Below are 17,371 nucleotides of genomic sequence, written 5' to 3' on the forward strand. Positions count from 1 at the left end.
TAAAAATTGTAGGTTGTAGCCGAATGGCCTCCTTCTGCACTGTTCTATTCTATCAATTGATTTTCAGTTTTACAATACTGGATTTGAAATCACGCTGCAGCACATGATTTCTATAGGTGTATGTTTTCATTTTTGGATGATTTCCATTTGCTTTGGCTCATAGACTTATTACAGATGCTGGTTTGGTTAGTGGTGTTAGGGATCACAGTGAACTTTGGCTGACTGTGTTTGTATCACTACAAGAAAAATAAGAAATCCTAGCCAATATGTAGACAGTTGCCTGCTTTTACTTGAAGAACACTCCTCTAAAGTCAAGAAAGTACCTCACATGAAATATGTTTTACTTTCCTTAATAAAGTTCTGTAAAGTTGATTGAATCTTGTTATCATAACAGTATGTAGTTATCCCCAAAGTGTGGAGAGATTTCAAACCAAAGCAAAGAATGTTGTAGACATAAAAAAAAAGTGAAGTTACAGTAGGATGAAATTTATTGGTATTGCTCAGCAAATTTGCATTTGAGTTAATTAACTTTTCAACAAGCTACAATGTGCATGGGCGAATTAAAATTGATGTATGGTATATTAAAATGAATTAAGATGCTCTTCTCAAAGTTTTCAGCATTTTATATGTTTTATTGACTCAGTCATTTTTTTCATTTCAGCTGTTGTACTAAGATGTCTTTTTTTACTTTGAAACTTCACATCGATTTCTTTCTCAATAACATAAGGTGAAACCAGAAACATTTTCCATCAAGAAGGTTTGGAAAAAGCATTGGTGATTCTTTTAGGAATCAATAATGACGCAGTCAAAATAGCTGCTTGTGAAGCTGTGTCAGTTATGTGTTCATCTGAGTCTAGCAAAGAGACTTTCAGAACTGAAGGTAAGTATGCATGATTTAATATCATTCTTCAGCTAAATTTTCATTCCATGAATAGCAAACATTCTAATAGACAACTACATGGCATAAAGTTGAAAATAGATTTCTAATTTTTTTGCAGAAGCTATTGTTCAGATAGTTCCACTACTGACAAGTGACAATGTGGAAATGAGAGAAGCTGCTGCATTAGCTCTAGCAAATTTAACAACTGCTAATTCCAGCAATGCTAGGTAAACATTTATTATTAATGTTATGCTTGCTGTTTGTATCAGTTATTATGTAGTTTTGCTCTGTAAATTTTCTGTTCATTGGAAGAGGAATATCAGTCATAACTTTCGGAAAGCATTTGATACGGTGTCACATGGCAGGTTGGTTAGCAAATTAGAAATGTTTGGGATTTCTAACAGCATGGATAATAATTTGCCTAAAAGATTGGAAACAGAGGATAGATATTGATGGGCACTTCCCAGTTTGGCAGTGAATCGAAAGTGGTTTTCCCAGGGATCGCTGTTGGCACCCTTGCATTTTTCTAATTTATATAAACAATTAGGCAAAATCCCTAAATTTGCAGAAGAAATTAAGCTATGGAGAATAGTGAATTGTGAAGATGAGGCTGAGTGACTTCAAAGAGATAATTGACAATTTGCCACAAGTGCATACTCCTGACGGATGAATTTCAACAAAGAAGAAACACAGTTGATATAGGCTCAACGGTACAACTTTTGACAGGAGTACAGGAGCAGAGGAACCTCAGGGTTCACATACATGATTCTCTAAAGATGTCCTGGCAATTTGAAACGGTTAGTAAGAAGACATAAAGGATCCATGTGTTTATAAGAGCAAGGAAGTGATGCTACATCTCTGCAAATGATTGGTCAGACCCCATTTGACCTATTGTGTTCACTTCTGGGCACCTTATTTAAGGAAGAATATTAAAACCCTGGAGAGAGATTAATTAGAATGATGCCAGGAATGAGGGTATTTAAATAAAAAGAAAGATGAGGGAGTTTGACCTTATATTCCTTGGAGCAGAGAAGACTAAGAGGTGACTTTATTGAGCTATTCAAAATCATGAACAATAATGAAATGGTGAAGAAGGACATTCTGTTTTCACTGATTGGTATGTCAGTAATTAGGGGGTTACATTTCAAGATTTCAGCAAAAGAGCTAGGAGTGAGATGAGGAGAAGCTTCTTTGCTTAAAGAGTTAGGATTTGGATTGTGTTGCCAGGGAGAGTGGTGGAGGTGGATTCACTGTGAGGTTTCAAAAGAGAGTTGGACATTTATTTTAAAAGATGAATTTAGATGGTTACAGAAATGGGGCTGGAAAAGGGACAGACTAGGTACCTCTTTTATCAGCCTGGTACCGACGTGATGAGTTGAGTCGCCTTATTCTGTACGGTAAAATCAATTATTCAATGTCTCTAGAAATCATTGAACCATTACCTATCTTATACTATCAAACCTTGTAAATGTTAGTGCACAAATATTTAATATGTTTGAAATTCTTTTATCTGTAGTTATATATTAAAGGAGATTTAAAGGACAAACACATTTTTGTTTTAAATTGCACATGATAATTTCAATGCCACAGTGTTAGCATGAATCACTGTGAAATCAGTTATATTAGGATAAGATACAAAGGAATGAATGCTGTAAACTTTTTTTTACAGCATTCTACTTTTAGAATTCCAATGAGCCAGATCTGCTGAGGTTCTACTCTGAATTTGAAGTGTCATGTGAATTCCAGTGATGGAAAGACACATTGTCTGCCTGTCTCCACGTCAGAGTTTCTGAGCCACTTTCCAAATTTTGCTTATTTTCCTCATTTTAAGTTGTGATTGGGAGTTTTGTGGATTTGTGAAACCCTGGACCTTGCTTAGACATCAAAATTCTATCCCGATGTTTAACTCAACATTCTGTGGCTGCTTTAAGAAGTTAAAAAGAAATGACGATCTTATTTCCTCTTTGACGAGCAGAATGGTTATGGGGTACACTGCCATCTGCTGGTAGATTAGCAAAACTACCTTAGTGCCTTTACAGAAAAAGACACCTGCCTTAAATTCATAACCTTACCAGTGCAATTTGACATATGATTTATGGCTTTATGTGCACAAACACACACATAGATATCTTGTTTTGCTGCACTTGTCTTAGCATAGCAGACTTCCAAACTTTCAGTTTGTAAAGATCTATCTAGACCAGAATAACAAAAGGCCTCATCCCAACTGCAGAATAGCATTTTCCATTACATTAATATGAATTCCTCCATTTATGACTCCACATGTCTTTATCTTTGTATTACGAACACGTTGTATTTTTAGGCTATGCCCATGCAGCACAAAGTTTGAAGTCCCCAAACTCAGTCAACAGTTTAAATTTAAATTTTGATTCCAAAAGTGAAAGAAAAATGTGAATTATTTCACCTGTTAACAACTTTGTTCATATACTTCATACTATTTAAAAATGTAAGAATTCTGTGCATGGGTTGAGATTTCAGGTCAAGACACAGAATTGCTGTGCAATTCAAAGAATAAGAAAACAGATGAAGGGTGATTTATGTATGAACATAATTAGGCTATTCAGCACCTTGAACTTGATCCAACACTGCGTTAGATTGTGACTGATTAATACCTTCGCTGAAATCTTTTGTTTTGAGCTGAAGTGTTGCTTTGAGCTTAAAAGGGGGGTGGTTCTTGCACACACAGGTGGGTTGGCCTGCTTGATGAAGGTATATAATTATCATTTTTGGATTTTGGATTCTCAAGTTGAGGTAAATAGTTTTTGGTTTTGGTTCTGTGAAGATACCTTTTTGTTTAAGAAGTCAAAAAGTTAACCCTGAACGAGTCTAAACATAGTTTCTAAGAAAGCATGTGACTGGAGCTAATTTTTAAAAAATTCATTCATGGGATGTGGTTATTGCTGGCTAGGCCAGTATTTATTGTCTATCTCCAAGTGTGCAGAGGGCAATTAAGAGTCCACCACATCGCTGAGCTTTGAGTCACATGTAGGCCAGATTAGGTAAGAATTGCAGATTTCCTGCTCTAAAGGATATATTTTGAATCAGGTGGGGTTTTAAAATAATAATTGGCAATGTTGCATCATCATCAGTAGGTTAAATTTTTTAAAAATGTAATTCAAATTTCACCATTTGCCATGGTGGGAGATTTGAACCAATGTCCCTAGAACATTAACCTAGTACTCTGGATTATGAGTCCAGTTTCCTCCAGATAAGTACCTGAGAAATTAATTGCTGAATGGTTAAAAAGGCTGAGCTTTAGGGATAATGCACAAACAGATAGTCAGGACACCTAATAGGTTTAGTTCAGAAGAAAACAATTTCTTTCAACAAAAGAGCACTGAGTTTGTCGAAGTCTCATTCAGCATTATGTGGACTCTCTGCACCTCTACAATAGATGAATGCCCCTTGCTTATTGATGCTTGAGGAACATATGTGTAACCCTCATATTCCAATCTAACTCCATGCTGATGCTCAAGCCAGGAAACAGAGTAGGGGGTTATTGCAATGAAGCTAACAAATAACTTTAACTGAAGCCAAAGGCAGAAGCAAAGACTAAATCACATCAAATCAAATGTTTCCTTTAGGGTAGAATCATCTCTCAGTCATGGTTGCACCTAACTCTGACTGCCCACATATGTTAATCCAAAATTATTTGATCTCAAATCTGGCCATTACTAGTTTCTCTCAAGTCTGTTTTGTCGCATTTAATTACTGCCCTGGCCTCTTCAGCAGCAGCATCATGAGCTCACCTTTTGTGCAATAGCTCCATCAGATTCCATCTTCCTCATCTGAGGAGATATGTGGCTGATATCTCTCCCTCTACTAAATGGTCATCCCATCATTGAGCTCGATTATTAAGGGCATAGCAAATGGTCACAATTCTGGAGATATGGTCCAGTGAGTATTGGAGAGCTCCTGTTGTGTGATCCAGGCAATGGAAACACATTTTCAGGAAACCGATAGTTTGTTCAGTGATGTCCCTAGTGAATGCATGGCAGCATTGTACTGCTGTTCAGAATCAGTTTGGACATTATGCATTGAGGTCATTAGACATGCCTCTGGGGTTACCCCTAGTCCCCTTCTGAGCGAGTCCTGTGAATGAATGAACATTTGTGGTGCATGATAGTTGTGTAGAATGTAAACATCATGATAATGGGTACAAATTTTAGGTATTGTTCACTCTAGCCGCAAACAAGGCAGATATTGAAAGAGTGAAATCCCTTCCTGTTCGGTAAGGCTGGATGATGCCACGGAGCTCTGAGAACCACATGCGTGTAGTGAATTACCCCTTATATTTGAGGGAACCCAGCAATTCCTGAAATGTGATGCTTGGGTAACTTGACATTGGTTGATGGCACAAACATCTGATTGAGAGGTGCCACAGAAGTTCTGCATGAACTCTGAATGGAGTTGCTGGTGAGGATGTTCAGTCCTGCAATCTTCAACACTACAGGCACAGTGTTTTTTCCTCAGATGTGTGGCTATAGATTCTTCCTGCAGAATTTGGAAGGTGTGCGTAGTGGCATCTTAGACATGCAAAGATGCCTTCAGTATTGACGTTCACTCATCTGTAGGTAGCTATGCAGCCTTTAGTAAATCCTCTTGCAATACAGTGCTTAACAACGCTGAGGACCCAGATTCCCCTCTTCAACCAGCTGGAGCCCCATAAGCCTTGGATCTCAGATCCAGTTGACAGTGTGTGTTCTTTCAACTTCTCCTCCTCATTCTCCATAGATGGACCAAATCTAATCCAACCTCTGGGTTTAGCTGGGCAAATGTTTGCATTGAAGTAAGGATCTGTAAACAAATAGCAGGAGAGGTTTAGTTTTCTTTTGAGAACCAGCCTAAGTCAGCTTAATCTTTGGGCCCTTTTGTGGCCACTCTCATTTTAAGTGACTCATGATTACTTAACCTCTTCCTCATTCAGCCATATATACAAGGAGTCTAGATTAGAGTGGTGCTGGAAAAGTACAGCAGTTCAGGCAGCATCTGAGGAGCAGTAAAATCGACAATGTATTCCTGATGAAGGGCTTTTGCCCGAAATGTCGACTTTACTGCTCCTCAGATGTTGCCTGAACTGCTGTGCTTTTCCAGCGCCAATCTAATCTAGACTCTGATTTCCAGCATCTGCAATCATGTTTTTACTATATATAAAAGGAATTTGTAGCCTTGAGTATTATAGTGCATTTCATGCATGTTGAATGTAGCTCACTCTTTGGTGGTCTTCATTATCCCATCTTGAGATCAATACCATTTATTACAGCTTCCTCCTTGTGTACCTAAACCAGTACCTAAGATACCCAAACCAGTGAAAAATCCTGCAGAGCTTCAACATAGACCAACTGTCTTACCACCACGACCAACATTGTTCAGTGTCAGCTGTCCTTCAACTCAATGTAATATGCATTTTATGCAACCTGGTTTTGATGTTGCTGTTGTAACTTTTTTTGTAAATATTTTTATTGAAAAGAAAAAGATTTTTGAGGTTTTTTAATAAAATTACAGAATTAATACAAAATAGAGAATCCACTTCACAGTATAACAACAACACCAATATAAAATTAAGAAAACTAACTACTAATCGACTCTACAAACTACCAAAGCACAAATTAAGATATAAGAAAGAAAGCTTTATTTTATGCAACCTGGTTTTGATGTTGCTGTTATAAGTAACTAAATAGAGCCTATTAACCTCAATGCTGCAGCAAGTGCTTCATTTCAGCATACAGTCCTTAACTGAGTGCTCACATTAACTTTTATTTTGGTTTTTGTTTTATTTCACACAAGTTTGGTCTTCAAGCTCTTCTGAAACTCTCACAATCAGACCTCGTGCCTTCCCTTTTCTACCATGCATTCTCAGTGAGAGACTCTATATTTACCCAACTGAAGAATATTGTATGTAAGTTTTTCTTTTGAATCCTCCAAACTGAATGCTGTCTCTAAATCTACACTTTCTCTGCATCACTGTAGGTAGTCTTCTTTGTTCTGATACCCCATCTGACATCCTTCAATGACCTCCTGTAATTCATAATTTTCCTTCACCTTCCTATGTTCTCCCCAGTGCCTACACTCATTCACCTCCCTATACCCACCCTTGGCCTTGCATAGCACCTTATTCAATTTTCCAGCTTCTTTGCCCTCACCAGCACAACTCATGATGCCATTATGGGACAGCATGGTGGCACAATGGTTAGCACTACTGCCTCACAGTGCTAGGGACCCGAGTTCGATTTCCACTTTGGATGACTGTCAGTGTAGAATTTGCACGTACTCCCTGTGTTTGCGTGGGTTTCCTCTGGGTACTCTGGTTTCCTCCCACAGTCCAAAAATGTGCAGGTTAGGTGAAATGGCCATGCCAAATTATCCATACTGTTCAGGGATGTATAGGTTAGGTGCATTAGTCAGGGGTAAATGTAGAGTAATAGGGTAGGGGAATGGGTCTGGGTGGGTTACTCTCCAGAGAGTTGGTGTGGACTTGTTGGGCCTAATGGCCTGTTTCCACACTGTAGGAATTCTATTCTATTCTATTATGCTTCCCAGGTTCAAAATACAGCTCGCAACTTCCTTGGCCCCCTTGCTCCTATGACTGTGAATCTCTCTCTCTCTTCCGGGGCTCCCTGGGAGTAATTCTGCAATGACAGAACAAGGACATAGAAATATAGGAACAGGAGTAGACCATTCTGCCCCTCGAACTTGGTCTGGATGAGCCAATAGAGAATATAGATATCTCTACTGGATTTAGGTGTAATGAAATTCATTGAGCTGAGTGATTGTTCCTCAATCCTGTTCTGATGAACTTTTTTTGTAAATATTTTTATTGAAAAGAAAAAGATTTTTGAGTTTTTTTATAAAATTACAGAATTAATACAAAATAGAGAATCCACTTCACAGTATAACAACAACACCAATATAAAATTAAGAAAACTAACTACTAATAGACTCTACAAACTACCAAAGCACAAATTAAGATATAAGAAAGAAAACTTTATATATAAAAACAGACCACAGTGTTGTACATTACAAACAACAAAAGAAAAGAAAAAGGTTAAATAAATAAATAAATACACATTCAAAATAAAATTATAATCAAGTCATTACAAAACCAGTATGTATACGGGATTCTTCTTCCCAGGGGCAACCAACATCATCCTCACAGCCAAACAAAAGCCCAGACAGTATGGCCAATACATCTGCATCAGTGTAGTTCAAAAAGGGCCGCCATGTTCTGTAAAATAATTCCATTTTTTGGTGCACCATATTCGTAAGGAAGTTCAGGGGAAAATATTCCATAACTATCCTATGCCATTTCAAAAGTCCTGGGGGACTTTCCGATATCTAACTTACTAAAATGTTTTTCCTTGCACCAAAGGAAAGGATAGTAAATAGTTTATTCCCATATGCATCTAGAAAAGGAAAATTTGGAAAGCCCAAAAGGAGAGACACTGAGTCCAACCCAATCTCCATTCCCCAACTCTTTGCCAAGGCATTCGCTACACTGTCCCAATATCTACGAATCTTATGGCATGTCCACAAACAATGAGTGACAATACCAACTTGCATTTAGGGCATTTTGGAGATGCTCCTGCCTTGAACTTTGCAAGCCACTCTGGTGCCATGTGAGCCCTATGAAGTATCTTAAATTTAATAACCTGAGTTCTATTACAGATTGAGATCTTCCTAGCATTTTCCCAGATATTTTCGCACATCTCTAAGGAGAGTTCCATCCCTAATTCTTGATTCCAGGTTTTACATAACCGATCCATGTCTTTCAGTACCTTATTACCTAGCAAGTGGTAGAGAGTATTGACTGAGGGCGCATCCATCGGTCGAAGCACTCTCTTTTCCATATCTGATTTATAAGGATTAGCCATCAATGTGATTTTTTTTGTATGAAGTCTCGTACTTGAAAATATCAAAAAAGGTCCTTGTTAGGCAGCCCGAACTTCTGACGCAATAGTTCAAAGGACATCATGACCTCCTCATCGAACAGATCTCCAAAACAAGAGATGCCTCTGGACTCACAAATTTTAAATCCAGCATCAGTCAAGCCTGGCTGAAATCCCAATGCTCCCACTATAGGAGTAGAAAGGGAGGTTTTTTTATGAATTACCCTGATCCTGTCACATCATCCTCCAGGTTTTGATTGTATTTAATACAATTGGGTTTTTACAATGATCGGTAATAACTTTCATCTTATCCATGAATAATAGATTGATGAGGGGACATTTTACTTGGGAAGCCTCAATATCCAACTAAATTGATTGTGGGTCACAAGAGACCCAATCAGCTACATATGATAACAGAGAACTCAGTTGGTACCTCCTGAAATCCAGAAAATCTAGACCTCCCCTTACTTGTGGGAGCTACATTTAATAATTTAATAAGGGGCCGTCTATGATTCCAAATAAAGGAGCTGAGCCAACCATAAAGCTTACGCAGTGCCTGTCTCAGCAACATCAAAGGAAGCATTCTCATGGGATATAAGAGGTGAGGGAGAATATTCATCTTAACCAAAGTTATTCTTCCTAGCCAGGATATCGGGAGATCTTCCCAGCATTGGAGGCCCTGCCTTATTTTCTCTAATAAGTGTGTATAATTAGCTTTGTATAGTTGATCAAATACCTAAATGGAGGAACCTTCCCAGTGACCACCGAAAGGGGAAATGGGATCCCTCCGGAAAATTGGATATGCTGGTAAGACCTCCTTGTGGCATGGCCTCTGATGTCATAAAGTTAATTTTGTAACCTGAGAACATCCTAAATAAGTTAACCACTTGAATTAAGCGGGGCACCGATATCAAGGGTCATTTAAGGAAAGAAGGACATCGTCCACATAAAGAGTGATTTTATGCTCACCTGATCCTACTTCTGGGGCCGTTATATTAGGGTCAGTTCGGATAGCTTCCGCCAGCGACTCAATCACTAGTGTAAATAGTAGTGGTGAGAGAGGGCATCCTTGACAACAACCTTTGCCAACACTAAAGCTATCCGATCTTATGCTGTTCGTAATAACTGCTGCTTTAAGGTCGTTATATAATACTGCGACCCACTTGGTAAAGACCTTTCTAATGCCAAACCATTCCATAGTATAAAAAAGATACGGCCATTCTACACGATCGAATGCTTTCTCTGCATCTAGGGAGACGACTAATCCTGGTATCGCTCCCTGCTGGCAGACTGGTACCATGTTTAATGTTATTAGTAGATCTTCTAATGTTATTAGTAGATCTGTGACTCTTGATCAACCCCATCTGATCCTCTTTTATACTAAAAGGTAAAATCCTCTCCAGTCTTAATGCCAACATTTTTGAGAGAATTTTAAAGTCCACATTTAATAAGGACATAGGTCTTTACGAAGTATAGTCATCTGGGTCTTTTCCTTTCTTAAGAATGAGAGAGATATTTGCTTCTCTCAGGGACAGCGGGAGGCTACCCTGACTACATGATTAGTTATACATATCTATAAGTGATCCGGCCAATTCCCCTGTAAATTCTTTATACAACTTAGCTTGAAATCCATCTGGTCCAGGTGCTTTACCGCTTTGGAGCTGCCTCACTGCCTCCTGGACTTCCTGGGTTGTCGGGGGGGGGCACCTACTCCGAGGTGACACCTACTCCGAGGTTAAGCCCAAGAGGGCCAGATTTTTTAAAAAAAGACTCCATCTTCCTCACTATATCCTCACAGCCCTCCAAGTTATACAGCTCAAAGTAGAACTTTCTAAAGGCTGCATTAATCTTTTTAGGATCACAAGCACCCTCTCTAATAGACATAACGGATTGGGAAGCCTTTTTCTTTCTGGCAAGGTATGCTGGATACCTGCCTGGCTTATCACCGTACTCAAAAAAAGCTCTGCTTCGCAAACAGTATCTCCCTCTTTGCTGTTTGAGTAAGTGCGGTATTCAAAGTCGTCCTGAGGGCTGTAATCCACTGTAATTTAGTGATGGACGGCCTATCAACATTCGCTGTCTCAGCTGCCTTCATGCGAGCCTCAAGTAGACTCTGTTATTCTCCCTTTTGTCTTTTCCGGGACGCAGAATATGAGATAATTAAGCCATGTGCATATGCTTTAGCAGTCTCCCACATCACCGATGGGTTGCTGGCCGTACCTGAATTCATACCCCAGAAAATTTTAAATTTCTGCGAGAAATATTCTATGAACTTACTATCCTTCAATAGGAAAGGGTCGGGAGCCCATCTTGTCCTCACTAGTCTTGACCTCCATATACACTGCTGCATGGTCGGAAATAGTTATATCCCCTATTTTACAGGACAATATCGAACTCAGGAAAGTCGAGGAGACAAAAAACATATTGATTCTGGTATGGCACTTCTGTGAGTTAGAGTAAAAAGTAAAATCTCTACACTTGCACACATTTACCAGCCCCAACTCCCTATTCAGATCAGCTAACTGCCTAGATCTCAGAGGCATACCCGCAGAGCTCCTAGGTATCATGTCCACCTCGGGGTCAATAACACAATTAAAATATCCGCGTATTATTATATGAGGCACCCCGAGAGCCATCAATTTGGAGAGCGTATCTGTTAAAAATTTAAAAGGATGTGCTGGGGGCAATATACATTCACAATCCCGTACTCCTCTCCAAACATTAGGGCTTTAAGTAATATATACCGTCTGGACTCATCTTTTATCTGGCTTAGCATTTGGGAGGGAAGATTCTACTGGATAAGAATGGCCATTCCCTAACTTTTTGAGCCAAAAGATGAAAAGAGCACCTGGCCAAATCCTTCCTGCTCTAGTTTCGAATGCTCCTTGTCAAGCAGATGTGTCTCCTGTAAAAGGGCTACGTCAGCCCTCTCTTTTTTTTAAGACTTAATAATATATTTTTCCTTCTAACTGGCGAGTGGTCGCCTTAACATTCCAGATGCACCATTTAAGCGAATGACTAGCCATGATCATTCAGGAAAGTCCGTGACCCCCCAGGTGGAAGAACTTCACCCAAAAAGCATTGAGTAGAGACCATAAGCAATTCACATAAATTTAAAAATACAACTTTTAAAACAACTAAATCAAAACAACTAAGCACTACTCCTAAAAAAAAAGACGTAATTAAAAGGAGACTTGCCCCCTTGTCCACAGGAGGCACTTCTACCTTCCAATAATCCTACCATAACACCTCCCAGCTAGAGCTATGCCCTCGGCCCAGACATTACAAAGTAAGATAATCAAATGCCAATGTCTTATAGTACAGAAATTAGAAGTGGGCAACCAACCTGGCCCCTCCATATTATTACCTAGGCACTCTTAACAAGACAGCAACATAAACTAAAGTATATAAAATTACAATCCCAGCAGATATTAAGGAAAAAGAAACCTCAGAAACATCCCCCAATCACCAGGTAAACCAAGTGAATTAAGAGTTGAAAGAAAGAACGAGCCCCCCCCCGCGGCCCCATTCCACCTAACACCACAGGCGATTTAGCATGGCCAGTTCACCTAACCTGCACATTTTTGGAAGGAAACCAGAGCAAACCCACGCAGACACAGGGAGAATGTGCAAACTCCACACAATCAGTCGCCTGAGGTGGGAATTGAACCCGGGTCTCTGGCGCTGTGAGGCAGCAGTGCTAACCACTGTGCCACCGTGCATATAGTTCAAGTCCATTAGTCTATTTGAGAGTGTCCAAAAACTTATTTTCCTTTTTCTGGCGATCCGAAGTTACACATAGACCCTCCATGACTGAAGTGCAGCATAGCCGGGTATTGCATGGAATACTGAATATTTAAATCCCACAGACGTTTCTTTACCTTGTCAAACACTTTTCTCTTGTGTTCCATAACCAGAGAAATGTCCTGGAACAGCACTATTTTGTATCCCTTGTAAAACATGGCTTGGGGGTCCTTCCCCAAAACTCTGGAGGCTTCCTGCAACATTTGTTTTTCCCTGTGTTGCTGAAGTCGCACTCGGACCAGGCGGGGCGCTGGTCCGACCCAGGCCTATGCACAGCAACCTGGTGGGCCCGCTCAACCTGCACCTGGCCTAACTCAGACTCCAGCTTCAGCAGTTGTGGGAGGCATTGTTCCAAAAATTCACCAAGTGGTGTTCCTTCTCCTGTTCAGGAAGGCCCAGCAGCTGAATATTTTTCTGACGACCTTGATTTTCCCGGTCGTTGATATGCTCTTCTAAGGCCCGGACCTGACGTTCCAGAGCCTGGACCTGACCTGTAGAAGATTCAGCAGCGGTCTCAGAGGATTCGACTTGTTGCTCCACCCCTCCAACATGTTGCTCGAGTTTCTCAACTTCTTGGTCATGCTTCTGCAGCATGACTGAGATCAACTCCCACCTGGATCGGGTCTCTTCAATTGATGTGTCGATCTTCTTTCGGAGCTGAACAAACTTCAAGATAGTGTTAAGGGTTTAGATGGAGAGGAATTTGTTAAGTGTGTACAAGACAATTTTCTGATTCAGTATGTGGATGTACCAACTAGATAAGATGCAAAAATAAACCTACTCTTGGAAAATAAGGCAGAGCAGGTGACTCAGGTGTCAGTGGGGGAGCACTTTGGGGCCAGTGAGCATAATTCTATTTGATTTAAAATAATGATGGAAAAGGACAGACCAGATCTAAAAGTTGAAGTTCTAAATTCGAGAAAGGTCAATTTTGACTGTATTAGGCAAGAACTTTCGAATGCTGATTGGGGGCAGATGTTCGCAGGTAAAGGGAAGGCTGGAAAATGGGAAGCCTTCAGAAATGAGATAACGAAAATCCAGAGGAAAGTATATTCCTGTTAGGGTGAAAGGAAAGGCTGGTAGGTATAGGGAATGCTGGATGACTAAAGAAATTGAGGGTTTGGTTAAGAAAAAGAAGGAAGCTTATGTAAGATATGGACAGGATAGATCGAGTGAATCCTCAGAGGAGTACAAAGAAAGTAGAAGTATACTTAAGAGGGAAATAAGGAGGGCAGGAAGGGGACATGAGATAGCTTTGACTAATAGAGTTAAGGAGAATCCAAAGTGTTTTTACAAATACATTAAAGACAAAAGGGTAACTAGGGAGAGAATAGGGCCCCTCAAAGATCAGCATGGCAGCCTTTGTGTGGATCCACAGAGAATGGGGGAGATACTAAATGAGTATTTTGCATCAGTATTTACTGTGGAAAAAGATATGGAAGATATAGACTGTAGGGAATTAGATGGTGGCATCTTGCAAAATGTCCATATTACAGAGGAGGAAGTGCTGGATGTCTTGAAATGCATAAAAGTGGATAAATCCCCAGGACCTGATCAGGTGTACCTGAGAACTCTGTGGGAAACTAGAGAGGTGACTGCTGGGCCTCTTACTGAGATATTTGTATCATCGATAGTCACATGTGAGGTGCCGGAAGACTGGAGGTTTGCTAACATGGTGCCACTATTTAAGAAGGGTGGTAAGGACAAGCCAGGGAACTATAGACCAGTGAGCCTGACGTCGGTGGTGGGCAAGTTGTTGGAGGGAATCCTGAGGGACAGGATGTACATATATTTGGAAAGGCAAGGACTGATTAGGGATAGGCAACATGGTTTTGTGTGTGGGAAATCATGTCTCACAAACTTGATTGAGTTTTTTGAGGAAGTAACAAAGAAGATTGATGAGGGCAGAGCGGTAGATGTGATCTATATGATTTCGGTCAGGCGTTCGACAAAGTTCCCCAATGTAGATTGATTAGCAAGGTTAGATCTCATGGAATACAGGGAGAACTAGTCATTTGAATGCAGAACTGGCTAAAAGATAGAAGACAGAGGGTGGTGGTGGAGGGTTGTTTTTCAGACTGGAGGCCTGTGACCAATAGAGTGCCACAAGGATCGGTGCTGGGCCCTCTACATTTTGTCATTTACATAAATAATTTGGATGCGAGCATAAGAAGTACAGTTAGTAAGTTTGCAGATGACACCAAAATTGGAGGTGTAGTGGACAGCAGAAGAGGGTTACCTCAGATTACAACAGGATCTGGACCAGATGGGCCAATGGGTTGACAAGTGGCAGATGGAGTTTAATTCAGGTAAATGTGAGGTGCTGCATTTTGGGAAAGCAAATCTTAGCAGGACTTATGCATTTAATGGTAAGGTCCTAGGGAGTGTTGCTGAACAAAGAGACCTTGGAGTGCAGGTTCATAGCTCCTTGAAAGTGGAGTCGCAGGTAGATAGGATTTTGAAGAAGGCATTTGGTATGCTTTACTTTATTGGTCAGAGTATTGAGTACAGCAATGGGAGGCTGTACAGGACATTGGTTAGGCCACTTTTGGAATATTGCATGCAATTCTGGTCTCCTTCCTATCAGAAGGATGTTGTGAAACTTGAAAGGGTTCCGAAAAGATTTACAAAGATGTTGCCAGGGTTGGAAAATTTGAGCTATGGGGAGAGGCTGAATAGGCTGGGGCTGTTTTCCCTGGAGCGTCAGAGACTGAGGGGTGACCTAATAGAGGGGCATAGATAGGGTAAATATGCAAAGTCTTTTCCCTGGAGTCGGGGAGTCCAGAACTAGAGGGCATAGGTTTAGGATCAGAGGGGAAGGATATAAAAGAGACCTACTGGGCAACTTTTGCACACAGAGGGTGGTACGTGTATGGAATGAGCTGCCAGAGGAAGTGGTAGAGGCTGGTACAATTGCAACATTTAAGAGGCATCATTTGGATGGGTATATGAATAGGAAGGGTTTGGAGGGATATGGGCTGGGTGCTGGCAGGTCAGACTAGATTGGGTTGGGATATCTGGTTGGGATGAACGGGTTGGGCCAAAGAGTCTGTTGCCATGCTGTACATCTTTATGACTCTATCAGGCTCTCCTCTGCAGGTAAGTTCCATGGGTTGGTCGCGGACGCATCTGTTGCTGCTGGGAGGGGAAGGGTCCCTGCCTGTTGCGAACTCTGCAGTTGTTTACCTTTGGTCATTTTAAAATGTATCAAACTGCTAAAGTTTGAAGCTGAATGACGGTAGCTGCTAGGAAAAAGCTATTTTTAGTAGTTTAAAAATGAGGTGGGGGAAGTACCTCATTTTGCCTGGGTCCTGGGCAGAGATCAGCAGACTCAGACCTACTGGGTCACCACCATCTTGAATCCCATCTTATGAATTTTAAATTTGTATTCAATATGTTTTCAAGAAAAGTACTTACATTTTGAGTTTATTTGGAAAATGAGGTTTTTTTAGTGTCCATTAATGAAAGCATTTTTCATCAAAGCATGCTTCAATGATGTACACTGAAACAGATGTAGCTTTTATTTCAGTAAAATGAAGGACAAAGATACAGTGCATTCACATTGGGGATAGGAAACTGATGTTTTACTGAACCCATGGAAGACCTGTACAGATCACAGAGAAATCCTGTGAATATATTATATATTCAAACAATGAGATATCTAAATAAATATTTGAGATACATGTGAAGGTAGCATTCCCCCCTCAGCGATACTTGTATCACACTTTCAACATACTAACATGTCTGAAGATGCTTCTCAAGAGCATTATGACACAAGATTTGACACGAAGCTGTATAAGAAGATACTGAATGCAATCAAAGATCTTTGTGGAATGTCTAACAGGAGGAAGGGCAGGTGAAAAGATTTATAGAGGAAATTTCAGCACTTAGGCATAGGCAGCCAAAAGCACATCAAGCCAAAGGTAAACAGATTAAAATTGGTGATGCTTAAAAGTTCAGCAGTACAGATATTTTGATGGATAGTATGGTTGAAGAAGATTGTAGAGATAGAGAAGGAGAGGACTTGGAGGGGTATGAAACAAGGATGGGAATTCCCAGGGATCGGTTGGGACTCTTGCATTTTTCTAATTTATATAAACAATTGGGAGATAAATGTTAAAGGCAAAATCCCTAAATTTGCAGAAGATACTAAGTTCAGGAGAATAGTGAATTGTGAGGATGAGGCTGAATGACTTCACAGGGACATTGGCAAGTTGGCCAATAGGGCATACTTCTGGCAGATGAATTTCAACGCAGTAAGAAGCAGTCAATACAGACTCAATGGCACAACTTTGAGAGGAGTACAGGAGCAGAGGAACCTCAGTGGGTATTATGGTTTGAGAAGATTGTAGAGTTAGAGGAGGAGAGCTCTTGGAGGGATTTGAAACAAGGATGGAAATTTTAAAGTGAACCCGATGCAAGCACAGGAATGATAGGAGAATGGTTTTGGTGCATATTAGATGCAGAGTTTGAATAGCCTTACAAAGAATAGGCTGACCGGGAGTGCATAGCAATTGTCAATTCCACTGTGGCAAAGGCATGGATAAGAATTTCAGCAGTAGATTAGCTTAGGCACGAATCATATCATTTTATGAATGTAGAAATAGGCATTTGTAAAGATGGTGTGAGTCTGTGTATGAACTGTCATCTCAAGGCTAAATATGACATCTAAATTGCAAACATTCTGACTTGGCCACTCAATTGAATGGAATCTGTGGCTAGAGTTTGTGACAGGGACCAAAGTGAAATACCTGATGGTACTTAATGAAGGGGATGGATCTTG

General features: G+C 40.3%; 1 protein-coding gene across 1 annotated transcript in view; it reads left to right on the top strand.

Annotated features, from left to right (window-relative positions):
• armc3 (armadillo repeat containing 3) overlaps window positions 1-17,371 on the top strand; it is a 184,186-nt gene that overhangs the window by 81,746 nt on the left and 85,069 nt on the right. The window contains exons 8-9 of the mRNA XM_060825711.1: window positions 788-880; window positions 999-1,107. Of these exons, the coding sequence (XP_060681694.1) occupies window positions 788-880; window positions 999-1,107 (202 nt within the window). The remainder of the gene's footprint in view (window positions 1-787; window positions 881-998; window positions 1,108-17,371) is intronic.

This window comes from Hemiscyllium ocellatum, chromosome 5 (genome assembly GCF_020745735.1).
Source record: "Hemiscyllium ocellatum isolate sHemOce1 chromosome 5, sHemOce1.pat.X.cur, whole genome shotgun sequence".
NCBI lineage: Eukaryota > Metazoa > Chordata > Chondrichthyes > Orectolobiformes > Hemiscylliidae > Hemiscyllium > Hemiscyllium ocellatum.